This window comes from Geotrypetes seraphini, chromosome 10 (genome assembly GCF_902459505.1).
Source record: "Geotrypetes seraphini chromosome 10, aGeoSer1.1, whole genome shotgun sequence".
In the NCBI taxonomy this organism is placed as follows: Eukaryota; Metazoa; Chordata; class Amphibia; order Gymnophiona; family Dermophiidae; genus Geotrypetes; species Geotrypetes seraphini.
In genome coordinates this window covers 18,147,965-18,161,838 of record NC_047093.1, presented here as the reverse complement: position 1 = coordinate 18,161,838, position 13,874 = coordinate 18,147,965, and the positions used below count along the sequence as shown (strand labels likewise).

The 13,874-nt window shown below is 43.3% G+C and overlaps 1 protein-coding gene across 9 annotated transcripts in view; it reads right to left on the bottom strand.

The window, feature by feature from the left end:
* The window catches only part of BPTF (bromodomain PHD finger transcription factor), a 232,412-nt gene that overhangs the window by 123,384 nt on the left and 95,154 nt on the right, over positions 1-13,874 (bottom strand). For 8 of the 9 annotated variants that reach the window (XM_033961424.1, XM_033961417.1, XM_033961422.1 and 5 more), the window contains exons 4-5: positions 6,791-7,003; positions 293-436 (exon numbers count right to left, since the gene is read on the bottom strand). In XM_033961424.1, the coding sequence (XP_033817315.1) occupies positions 293-436; positions 6,791-7,003 (357 nt within the window). The remainder of the gene's footprint in view (positions 1-292; positions 437-6,790; positions 7,004-13,874) is intronic. The other variant, XM_033961421.1, reaches the window with a different exon arrangement.

Genomic DNA, 13,874 nt, shown 5'->3' with positions numbered 1-13,874 from the left:
CTCACATCTGCAGCATGATGAACTAAAGCAACCACTATTCGGGACAAAATGCAATGCAATGCAATGTGTTTTAAAGTTGGAATGGCACAAATACAAGCAAAACTGAACAATGAGCAGCACAAAAAAAAAAAATCACTGTAGATGTCCAAATATTAGATGGCATGCAGCAGCACAAGATGGCTCTGCAACAGGCAATATGGATACACATACAGCACCACAATGAGTTCACAATTATGATATATTAAACTGTGAAAGGCTCCCCAAATGACAGAGGCGTTAATGTCCTCTGTACCTGCTACATCCTGGGGCAGCTGAGATGCCTGTTTCTTCTCTGCCATGTCCTTCCCTTCAGAAGGATTATTTTCTCCAGCAGTAGAATTTGTGCTGCTCCCAGTGCTGGATACCACTGGGGAACTTTTCTCTTCCTCTGTAGGTTCTACAGTGAAATGTACAACATGACTTAGCAATGGTCTAGATAGCGTCACAGCACTGGCACAGACCACAGCAAAGAGTACAATTTCAGTTCAGAAGCTGATACACACACCTAATACTACTCATTCAATAATAGAATCTGTATAATACAAACGTACACAGCCCTGTACAATGGTGATAAATGTATCTTAAGAGATAAGGTGACTTTGCCTAGGTCACAATAAGTGTCAATGAGAGAAATAAAGTGATTTGAATTATAGCTTCCCTAGCTCTTCGCCCTTTGCTCTAACCACTATGCCACTTAGATCATACTGGAAATGCATGAGAGGTACACATCTGCCTTGGTTCCTCTGCCAAGACAGGTGGAAAACTAATTGTGGGATTGACCATGTCACTGAATGCAGGGTAAAGAAGATGTGCCATAGCTTAATAGAGGAAACCTCCTTTAAAGGTTAAACGCCCCTCCACGAGAGGCCCTATGGCGTGCACGTCCCCAAACTGATTGCTCAAGATGAAGAAAGGACAAGGTGGACCGACCACACAGCACTGGGATGCCCAGCTTAGAAATAGAGGGCTCTCTCATTGTCTCTTGTTTTCCCCTACCATAACAGTTGCTAACAAGTGCAGTAAGGTAAAGCTCTCAAAGGTCCTGGCAGAAACCAGGACCAAGGCACTGAGGTCCTTCCTCAGAAGAGGTACCCAGATATGCACCACAGAAATAATTGTGGCCCAACCAACCCACAAAGGCAGCAATAAGCAAGAGAACAGCCCAGTTTCCCTTTCCTGTTTTTTCTTTCATTTTGTTTCAAATAGCACAAAAACTCCAACTAAAATTTAGGACATCTGCCCCCAGGAATTCCTCCCTCCAAGCTTACCAGCGATATGTATCAGACAGCGCTGACCCGCCTTTGGTCTTAAAAAGCTCACCTGCTCCCTGAAGAAAGGGTTGAAACGGAATCTCCGTCGGAGAGGTGTTGCTGATAAGCAAGTTAAGTACACTGTCATTAACCTTAAGTGTGTCTACCTGTCTGAATAAATAACTGGAGGAAATAAATAATCAAACAAGCATGAAATTATTAAGTATAAAGAAGAAGGAATTGAAGGAATATTAAATTAATTATTTATAAATATATTAATGAGGAGGACTAATGAGGAGTCCAGCCAGCATGAGTTTGTCAACTCAGCTGGTTTTCTGAAGACCCAATGGTTAAATACTAGCAAGCTAGTATTAATTTGAAACTGCACTTGAAGAACATTTTTGTATGCTAGATGTACACAGCACTGTACATGTAAGAGGCAATCCCTGCTCAACAGAGCTTACAATCTAATTAAAACAAACAAACAGGAGTTAGGGAAAGGGAATACATCCAAGGGATATATCCAAGAAAGACCCCCGCCTCCCCAGTACTGACCGTAGCCCACTGGTTGCCCATAACCAAACACTGATCTTTCTTTAAAGGCCTAGTGCTAGCATACAAAAACCCTCCACAACATGGCACCCAGATACTTCTCACTTAAACTTCTTCTCTACACTCCAAGGCGAGCACTACGCTCCCATGACGAGGTGTGCCTACCCCCCACCCCCCCGGACACGTCCTCCAGCTCCAAAAAACGATCTTACTTCCATTTCCTACCAAACCTATCGAACAACCTACCCCCACACAACAGATCCCTTGAGGGACCTTTAAGGTTCAGGAGCCTACATCTTTGCCTAACCACATCCTCTTGACCCCAAGCTAACCCTTCCCATCCCTCCATATTTGATTCTGCAGAATACCCCAGGGACTGTGACTAAAGTACTTGATACTAGAAGTTGTATGATCATTTATGTACAAACGATGCCCATACCCCAAACATGTTGTAATTTTGTACAATCATATCCCCATGTAAGATCAGCTGTAACTCCACAAAATGTTCTAAGAGTAGCCTTATATAACATTACATTGTAACGCTATGACTGTAAACTACAACCCATTCTGAGCTCTTTTGGGAGGACAGGATATAAATCCAAATAAATAAAGAGGGAAATTCAAGGAGGGAATAAAGTCAGAAAGTATTTTTTTCATAGAGAGGGTGGTGCATACCTGTGGGACGTGATGGAGATGCAAAAAGTAATGAAATTCATGGGATAAGCACAAAAGATTCTTATATGAAAAATAATTAATAGTATACGCAAAAAGAATAGAATCAAACAACTTAGTCATGCTTAAGAAATAAATCCAGTAACGGGAAAAAAGGCTAGATAGGGCAGATTCCTATGGTCCATGCTCCAATTATGGTGGAATAGATCGGGATGGGCTGGAGGAAGCTTTGAAAGCATCTCCAGAAGTTGAAAATTAAGCCAGTGATGGGCAGACTTCTACGGTCTATGCCCTGAAAATGGCAAGTCCCAAGAACAGGTAGGCAAGCTGTTTACTAGACCCTGAAGAAATTGTAGAAACAGACATGGTGAAAAGCAGATTAAGAGCTTGGAGGATAAGATGTACAGTGTTTGCATCTATGAGACAAACTTGTTTTTTTCTGTTACATAGAGCATTTTTGACCCCAGTTCGTTTACAGAAGTTGGATAGCTCTAAATCTAATAGATGCTGGCACTGTCATCTTGAAGCTGGGACTTTAGATCATTTGCTATTCTACTGTCCATTTATTTTGGCTTTTTGGAAATCAATATGGGGTCAAATAAATTGTATGTTGGAAAATCCGATGGCATTATCGTATGATACTGTACTGTTTGGCATGTCAATGAGGGCTAAGAGCCAATTATCCGCTAACAATAATAAGCTTCTACTTATTATGACAGGGGTTGCCATACAATAGATTACGAATAATTTGAAAAATTGGGGTAGACTGAATTATAGTTTCTGGTGGAACTCTTTATGTCACATATATAAAATGGAAAGGGTAATAGCCACACAGCAGGGGAATTTTAGAAATTTTCAGGATATCTGGGAGCCACTAACAAATTATTGTAATGAATTAATATTATTTTTCCCCTTAACTATGTATGTCTAAAGAGGGGGGAGGGAGGGGGTAGATTTTGGTCTTTGTATAAATGTAAGGAATGTGGGGATAGGGATTATGCTTTCTGTGTTTAAAGATTGTTATTGATTAGAGGGAAGAGGGGGGATAAATTCTGAACTGGATTTTTCCAGAATATTAAGTGTTGTATCTGAGTTTAAAATATTTTTATATGCTGATACACTTATTGCAAGTTTTAAAAAATTAATAAAGAATTTTAAAAAAGAGCTTATTTGTTTGATCTAGTTTTAAACTGAGCGTTATTTTAAAAACAAATTTGTCAAACATTCAACCACAAATGAAATCTCTTCAAGTCAACTTGTTTCTTTCCATATCATAAAAACATCACTTCCAAAAAATAATTTACTTGTCAAATTCATAATCACTCAAAAACTGTCTTTCAAACTTAACCACGTAATGATTCAGTTTGACATGCCTCATATACTAATTTTGAGGGAAATTTCTTAAAACATTCTATTTTATGGGAGACCTGAGAAATTTTGGAAAAAGTGGTTAAATAAATGACATAGTATTGTAGGAATTATCAAATGTATATATGTCGGTCTGTGATGTCTGAGAGAGAGGAGGCGATTGCAGATGGGCAGACTGGATGGGCCATTTGGCCTTAATCTGCTGTCATGTTTGAGTTTCTAAATCTTGATACATGATGTGAGTATTGAGTAAACCAGTGATTCCCAACCCTGTCCTGGAGGAACACCAGGCCAATCGGGTTTTCAGGCTAGCCCTAATGAATATGCATGAGAGAGATTTGCATATGATGGAAGTGATAGGCATGCAAATTTGCTTCATGCATATTCATTAGGGCTAGCCTGAAAACCCAATTGGCCTGGTGTTCCTCCAGGACAGGGTTGGGAACCACTGGAGTAAACCATGCTGAGTTTCTTTCTGCAAGGCTTATACTTTTATTATTTGATGAAATGCTTTTTTTTTCACAAATCAAAGCAATGTATATTAACAAATAAAATGGTAATAAAATATACTATACTAAAAAGGAATGCTATTAAAAAGATAGGACAGAGGAGCAATACATTAAGCCATGCACACAAGTCGCTAACACATGCTTTAAAAAAATGTAAATATGAGATGCAACAAACACATTGCCCAAGTAAAGAGAGGGAAACATGTTATGTACAATCTTATATCCTGCTGAATCCTCATTACAGTTCTAGGTGGGTTACAGGCAACATTGTTACTCAGGTGCTTTAGCTAGATTGTGAGCCTTTGGGACAGATAGGGAAGTTCTAAGTACCTAAATTTATTTTATTGTATTTTATTGGGCTCCTGGGGAGGACGGGCTATAAAAATGAATAAATAAATAAATATTACATAGAATTTGTATAGAGTTAAACATGTTACAAAGAATTATACAGGCTACATAAAGTTATCAAATTATACATGCAGTCTGAGGTAAAATCATAAATAGCAGCTGACCATTAACATGGACAATACTCGGACTGGAAAAGCATCATGAATGAAGTACCACAGGGTTCGGTGCTCGGGCCCGTGCTCTTCAACATATTTATAAACGACCTGGAAATTGGTATGATGAGCAAGGTGATTAAATTTGCAGACGATACAAAGTTATTCAGAGTAGTGAAGACACAGAAGGATTGCGAAGACCTGCAACGTGACAAACACGCTCGAGGAATGGGCTGCGACATGGCAAATGCGGTTTAACGTGGGTAAATGCAAGGTGATGCATGTCGGTAACAAAAATCTTATACACGAATATAGGATGTCTGGTGCAGTACTCGGAGAGACCCCCCCCCAGGAAAGAAACTTAGGAGTACTGGCAGACAAGTTAATGAAGCCATCCGCGCAATGTGCGGCAGCAACGAAAAGGGCAAACAGAATGTTAGGAATGATTAAGAAGGGGATCACAAACAGATCGGAGAAGGTAATCATGCCGCTGTACCGGGCCACGGTACGGCCCCACCTGGAATATTGCGTCCAGCACTGGTCACCGTACATGAAGAAGGGTCTAGAGAAGAGCGACCAAAATAGTTAAGGGGTTGGAGGAGTTGCCGTACAGTGAGAGATTAGAGAAACTGGGCCTCTTCTCTCTTGAAAAGAGGAGACATGATCGAAACATTCGATAATGAAGGGAATAGACTTAGTAGATAAAGACAGGTTGTTCATCCTCTCCAAGGTAGAGAGAACGAGAGGGCACTCTCTAAAGTTAAAAGGGAATAGATTCCGTACAAATGTAAGGAAGTTCTTCTTCACCCAGAGAGTGGCGGAAAACTGGAACTCTCTTCCGGAGGCTTTTATAGGGGAAAACACCCTTCAGGGATTCAAGATAAAGTTAGACAAGTTCCTGATGAACCAGAACTTACTCAGGTAAGGCTAGACTCAGTTAGGGCACTGGTCTTGACCTGAGGGCCACCACGGGAGCAGACTGCTGGGCACGATGGACCAATGGTGTGACCAAGCAGCGGCAATTCTTATGTTCTTATTGCTTTGGGTAACTTATATACACATTTTAGCAGCAAAAGCAATATTTTGCACACAAATTATATCAAGACCTGGTGTAGCATGCTCATTAGATTGTGTCTAGAATTATGTGCTTCATCATGTAAATTTCTATAGCTGTGCTCATCTCCCTTCACCCTCATTCACCTCCATTCCTTATCCACCCCAAATTTTTTTTTTTTTAATTCCTTTTGATAAAACAAGAAAACAGTTGCAGGTTTTTCATGCTTATAAAAAAAAAAAAAAAAAAGAAGCAACTGACATTAAGAAATTTCCCTCAAAATTAGTATATACTGTATAAGAGGCATGTCAAACAATTAGCATACTAGTTATATAATCAGCACACCCACCTAAAAAATTCTAAGGAGCAGGAAAGCACGTGAATAGAGAATTAAAGGTGGATCTCTCAGTATCACCGAATATTTGTATTTGACTCAGCCCCAAATAGTGCACCCAATGGTAAAATATACTATTTGATACATCTTTATACCAGTATACTTAACCAGGAGTGAACTTCTTGGAAAAGGCCTGGTAGTCAGATGATCTCTGCTGATAGATGCCAGGTATTAACTCCTAGTCTCAAGAAATCAAAAGTTCCAACTACTGGCCTGGAATAGAGCAACATTTAATGTGCAGTAACTTGCCACACTGGGTTTGGTATGATTGTAATCACATTGGAAATGTATGAGAGGTAGAAATCTGCCTTGGTTCCCCTACCAAGACAGGTGGAAATCTAGTCAGAGTGAAGGCCAGTTATTCCCTACTAGCTATATGGCTATAGCCGAGGTACTAAGAGAAACGTTGCTGAGAATTCTTTTGCGTTAATGAAAACAAACTCATTTTTTACCTCCTGGTTTTTCTTTCTGGGGCTCATTTTCAGATGCGTTATCCTCTTTTCTTTTTTCATGTGGATGATTGCCAGGCTCTTCCTTGTTTTTATCACCGTCAGATGCAATGTTCATTTCATTTTCATTTCCTGTCTTCTCTGGCTCAACTCCTTTGCTTTTTATTTCTTCTGTGTCGTCTCCTCTTTTGGATTTAAGATTTTCCAGAATTTCCTCTATGATGAATAATAAAAATGCAAGTTTTAGAACTCACACATTCATAGAAGACGCAATGATACTGAGTGCTGGAGTCTGTGTTTATATGAAACCCCAGGGCAGACATAGCTCCCTTTGCACTTTAGGGCTTCACCTCTTTTCAAGTGACATACAGTATAGAATTTACCCACTAGGGGTGAATTACTAAGGTGTTTTAGAATAATAATGCACTTTATGTGCTAAATGGTAACGTGTTATACTATCTTAACACATAAGTTTAAGTTAATGAGAGGAACAAAATAAAGAAATGCAAAGCATGCAAACACCTTGTTATTAGCTAAATTAAATAATGTAGCTTGCAATGAACACTGCAAGCTGTACTATTCCAGGAAAACCACCATCAGCTCCCAACCCATATGCTCCTGGACAGCATGTTAAAGAGGCTAGAGTAGACTTTTCCCTTTCTTTCCCCCTCTTTTCTGAACATCCCCTATCCTTCCATAGCCACCCCCCCACCCTGCAGGTTACCTCCTACAATCCATGGTGATCTAGGGCAGTGGTTCTCAAATCTGCCAGCCAGTTAGGTTTTCAGGATATCCCTAATGAATATGCATGAGATGGGTTTGCATGGCAGTCACTTCCATTATATGCAATGTCTCATGCATATTCATTAGAGATCCTGAAAACCTAACTAGACAGGTTCGAGAACCACTGATCTAGGGTATTCTGGGGCAGAAGCAAACCCAGTTATTCCTGCATCTGCTGGTGACAGGTTTAAAACACCACTAGTGACCTCTAGCAGTCAAGCTGCAGAATAAGAAAAGGGGCATTTTGAACTACGCCTCCCACCCCACACACCCAGTATGTTAATTGTTGCACCATTTACTTAATTACATGTTTAATCAAGAACTGGAGTTGCTACTGAACCAGAGAAACCAGGATTTGAATCCCACTGGCATGCTGAGTGGCCTTAGGTAAACCACTTACCCATTCAGACACAGACTTAGATTATAAGCCTTCTGTGTACAGGGAAGTACCTGGTGTACCTTAATGTAACATGCTATGAACTATCACTGGAAAGGCATGAGCTAAATAAAGGAATAATAAAAATCAAACATAATAAAAGAAACAGTACATCCTAAAAAAACAAAACAAAAAAAACACACAACCACATCATAATACCAGGGGCGTAGCCACAGGTGGGCCTGGGCCTACCCAGCAACTCTGTACCCTTGATAGTGCTGACATGAGGAGCAAGCTGGACTCCGGTCTGCATCCCCCTCTCTTACTTCCTGTTTAAGGGTTGCCAGCAATTCCCAGATGCTGCCAGCGGCTAACCTGGAAACCTCCTGCCACGTACCACCCCCCACTGATGCAACTTCCTGTTTTGGTCTGAGCAATACACAGCACAGGGGAGGCTTCCAGGTTAGCCGCCAGCAGCATCTGGGAATTGCTGCCAGCAACCCTTGAACAGAAACATTTGTGAAAGAAGGGAGGGACATACAGGACCAATTCCAGCTTGCTCTCATGTCTCATCTTTGGACAGAAAAATTTGTGAAGGGGTGGGTGGGGAGAATGAGGATCAGACTGGCAGGGATAGCAGTGTTGCTTACCTGTAAAGGGGTTCTCCATTGACAACAGGGGAACGCAACCTCACTTGTTGGTGAAGTCCTAGACTGATCATGTGTATCGGTGCTCTCCCTTAGCAGTAGTAAGCTTTTGGCTTACTGAGCATTTAAGGGACTCTCCACTTTCAGTGGCTCCTCCCCTTGATACTCAGTTTTGTATCTAGCTGTAAAAACAAAAGCATACATATCTTAGATGGGAAGGTGGGAGGGTAAGCGTGACTGCATTCCCCTGCTGCCTAAGGAGAATCCCTGTTACAGGTAAGCAACTTCATTTTCTCTGGAGACGAGCAGGGGAGATGTAGGCACCCTTGGTGAGTCCCTAGCTACTTCTTGTAAAAGGGTGGTGGCAATAGATGAAGGAGAAAATACTGTAGATTTTTAATTACAGAACGCTGAAAACGCACAACCAGTGCCGTATTTTGGTCTAAGCAGAAAAGGTCAGTAAAAGTGTGAACTGAGGACTAAGATGCTCTGTACCAGAGTCTAACGGTGGTGGGTCACTGAAGAAGCTCTTGCCTGGAAGTGGTGTGTGTGTATTAATTCTGTGAAGACGTGATTGATTTATTTAAGAGTAACATTAACTCTATGCAATGGTAAAGCCATATGGAAATGGCAGTGGAACGGCCTCTGCTGTTTTGTGGCTCTGTTTCATAAGGATCTCATTGCTGCTTCATATACAGTTATTTTTTTATTTTTTATTTATTTCTTATATACCGCTACATCCGTTAGGTTCTAAGCGGTTTACAGAAAATATACATTAAGATTAGAAATAAGAAAGGTACTTGAAAAATTCCCTTACTGTCCCGAAGGCTCACAATCTAACTAAAGTACCTGGAGGGTAATAGAGAAGTGAAAAGTAGAGTTAGAGGAAAAATAAAAATAAAATAAACATTTTAACAAGACAGCATTGATCTAAATACTTTGGAAGGTAGAAGAGGGGAGAGAAAGGAATAGAAGCATGATGAAGTGATGAAGTGGAGCAAGTAAGTTTAGGAGGAGCGATTGACGTTTCCAGAAAGGGCTTCTTCATATCTCTTCTTATCTCCTGCCCCTGGCTATGTTGCCCCATAGCCAACTAGAGGAGCTTCCTGTGATCTTTTTTTGCAACAGTTTCATTTGTTGCTCTTTGATTTGGCTGCAAAGTGATTTAATCATCAGCTCCAAGGTTAGCATCTGACCTCAGTGGAATTTACTGAGTTTTTAGGTGTCTGCTAATAGCACACCTGTGCAACCGAGAAATATTTGGGTCACAAGTGCCATCCTAAAATGTGCGACTTGCATGTGTGGTAACAGATGTGGCTTTAGACACAGCAACTGTAGATGTCTTGCATACAGGGGCTGTGAAATGACTGTAGATGTATGTGCCACGGGTGTATCTGAGCAGTTGCGTTTACAAGAGTGGTCCTGGCTGAGGCTTATTCAAGTCTACATCTGATAAAGCAGCCGATCGTTTTGTGCCACTTGCCACAACCTATTCTTTTTAGAGAAGGTGGACTATTTCCTAAATTAAATTAATAATGGGTGGATTTTTGTCTTTTTTTTTTTTTTTTTAATACTTTACTAGATAGCAACATATTTGTTCCTCCAGTTAAATGTCTGAGAATGATTATCACATGAGCAAGCACGTTTTCGTGCATCAACCCGCAGGAGTGGAACCGGGTCCCTATGTCCCTATACAGCAGCAGAGCAATCTTGGTGCTTTTAAGAAGTTACTGAAGAGACACCTGTTTTGTAAGATGAAATATGGGAAATGAGATTCTGTACAAGTAAAGGCGCTGGTCGCTTATTTGTTTGTGTTTTAAATATGTATTGTTTGTATTGTGTATGTTATATTGTGAGCTGGTCTGTAAAAAAGCAGGTTATAAATAAAAGAAACAAATCTAACACACCTGCTTCTTTGAAGCACTGGCTGTCTGCATGTGCATTTCTAGGAGCTGTTTTTGCCCTGTGACATCTCCACATCTACCATATGTTTTCAAGTTTATTTTTTAAAATTTGATTCTAATGCTTACCGGCATTTCTAAGCACGAGTGCGTTCATTTAAACCAGTGTCTCGCAAATTTTGTCACGCAGTGGCGCACGAAACGTAGTGGCTGTGGATCGAGGCATATGAAAGGGTGCAGATGTCATTACAAGAGGCATGTCCTGCAGGCAGTCATCTGGCGCCTCTCCTCTGCGCTGAAATCTCAGTAGACATGCCGCAGCACACAGTTTGCAATATACTGATTTAAACATTTGATTGGAGTCTTTGGAGTCTTAAATATTTATGGAGACCAAGGGGTCTAAGGCTTGATAGTTAAGCATGGCTCTTCATCAAGTCTTGAGCCTTCACTTGTTATGTCCATAGCACAATGATTAAAGCTACAGCCTCAGCACCCTGAGGCTGGGGGTTCAAACCCATGCTGCTCCTTGTGACCCTGGGCAAGTCACTTAATGCCCCCATTGTCCCAGGTACATTAGATAGATTGTGAGCCCACCAGGACAGACAGGGGAAAATGCTCAAGTACCTGGATAAATTCATGTAAACCGTTGTGAGTTCCCTTAGGAGAACGATATAGAAAATTGAATAAATAAATAGTGTCTTGCTGGTATTCTGGGCCTATCATTTTGTTTTCTGGTTTAAAACTAGACAAAATAGTCAACCAGAATTCATTAATAACCTTCTTATTCCCTATAGCTCTTCTAAGATTCTCAGTAGAGAATGACACGGTGGTTGTTACCTGCAGCTAGCTGCGGGTAACCCACCGAAACGGGGAAAGAAAAAATAGTGGTCGCTGCGGGGACGGGGACAAGGCCATTCACTGTCCCTTGGAGCAGTAAATGGTCTTGTCTCCGCAGTGAGGCAATCAAGGATCACATGGTCCAGCAGCCCCCACCCGCCCGATCGCAGCGTTCCACCATCTCCCTCCCTCCACCTCACCTTAGATGCTGAGTTCGCTGGCTTTCTTTTTCATCCAGCCGCACGCGCGGCTGCTGGAGTTGATCAATCTTCTCCTCTTCTGCAACTTCCTGTTTCCGGTTGCATTAGAGGAGAAGATTGAACAACTGAGCAGCTGCGTGTGTGCAGCTTTTTGAATGCGTGCGGCTGGGCGAAAAAGAAAACCAGCAAACTCGGCATCTAAGGTGAGGTGGAGGGAGGGAGGGAGCTGACGGAACGCTGCGATCGGGCGGGAGGTGGCTGCTGGACCGCGCGGTACCTGGCATCCAACTTCCCGGGCACAGTCAGAATGGAGTAAGGTGTCTCAAAACATCTCATGAAGGTCTGGTTGAGGAGCTTATGTAGAGGAAGCTTGAGAGACTCAGCAGGAGGTTGAGGGAGATGTATCATCTCCAGATACTCCTTGGAGAACTTGGAATCCGAGTCCAGGTTAATGTCCAGATCAACAGCCATCTGCCGAAGGAAAGAGGAGAAAGACAGTTGGTCAGCCAGCGCAGGGCCTCGAGAAGGACTCGAAGAAGTCGAGGCCTCGGGCTCTACCGAGACCGGGGATCGGCAGGGGGAGAAAGAGCCCACGGTGTCCTCGAGCTCCGGCAGAGGAGGTGGTGAAGAATCCAGCGGAGAATACTCGAGGAAAGGCTGCTTGCGACGAGGCGAGGCATGCCTCGAGGAATGCCTCGAAGAATGCCTCGAACGATGAACAGAACTGTGCCTGGAAGCAGGCCTCGACCGTCGAGGCAAGCGAGGCGTCCAGCGAGTGGATAGGGCTGGAAGCGGTGGATCGAAGCAGAGGTGGTTGGATAAAAGCACCTCAAGGCACCCGTCAAGCCTCGAGGCTCGGCATCGAGGGCAACGGTTCCGGAGGAGGCCCTCGCAAAGACTCTGCTCCTTGCATCAAGGGAAACTGTTCCAACGGAGGCACTCGCAAAGACTCTGCTCCTTGCATCGAGTGAATCGGTTCCAAGGGAGGCATGGGCAAAGACTCTGCTCCTTGCGATGCATGCCTCGATGCCAGACCAGACACCCGCAGAGACTCTGCTCCCTGCAGCGAGAGTGTACGTCGAGGAGGCACCGGAGGCGGCTCGACCTTGCGGGAGGCCTCCGCGTGCCCAGGCTGGATTTGTGAGAGAAGCTTTGGCCCTATAGTAGTGAAGAGCTCGATGAATTGCTTCTCCATCAAGGTCTGGAACGAAGCCGGCAAGGAGGGATCCGCATCCACAATGGGACCTCCTGCACGGACTTCGCGGTCCCTGGCGCCAAGGTGCTTAGACTTAGAAGCTTTGGGCACCTTGAGCACCACAGGGAGAATGGACTGCTGTGCTACCTGACCTGAAGAGACAGAGGAAGGCACCGCTGCAGGTGTCGGGATCGAAGCCAGCACGAATGAAGCAGGCTTGAGGAGACTCGAGGCCGCAGAGGTGGAAGCCGGAAGAGTCGAGGCGGAAGTCGAAGGCGAGGTGCTCTTCAATGAGGACTGCTCCGTCGACGCCTCCATGCTGAACAGTGACTCCCACAAGAAGCAGCAACGCTTGAAAGCACGTGCAGTAAGTGTGGAGCAAGGCCGGCACGATTTCGGAAGGTGTTGAGGCCCGAGACACTGAAGACAGCGTCGATGAGGGTCCATCAGCGAAATCGAGCGCTGGCACTTGACACACTTTTTAAAACCGGTGATAGGCCGCGATATAGGCCTAAAAAGCTCCGCTGCAAGATCGAAGCCGCGGGGCCATGGCCACGAGGCCTGCCCAGTCGAACCGACGGAAGAAATTTTTTTTTTTTTTTTTAAACAATAAAACACGATGAAAAATCGACGATTATGAGTAAAAGAACCCAAAACCGCGGATCTAGAAGGCACAAGTGAAGGAACTTTGCGCAGAGAGTCGAAGACGGACTTCTAGGCTCCGTAGAAAAGTAATAACTGAGGAGACACGCCCGGTGCATCGGGCGGGAAGGCACTCGCGCATGTGCGGTGCGGGTGACTGGAAACTTCTAAAGTTTCTGCAAGCAAGTATGCTTGTCAGACGTCCGCAACGGGGCTCCGTTGGATGACATCACCCACTAGTGAGAATACCTGCCTGCTTGCCCTGGGATAAAGTCTCTTTCCCCCTAAGTTTAGAAACAGGAAAGGCCTGCTATCTGCACCTTCAATGATCCAACTGACAAACACTTCTGAAGTCCCTCTTGCAAAAAGTTCAAGACTATCCAAAATTGGAGCTTGTAAGGGCTCTACATCATCCACAGCATACCCATACTGAAAGAACTTCCAGACCTTGGAAATAGGCTGCTATCGCCAATGGCTTCTTAGCTCTAAGCAGAGTTGAAATGACC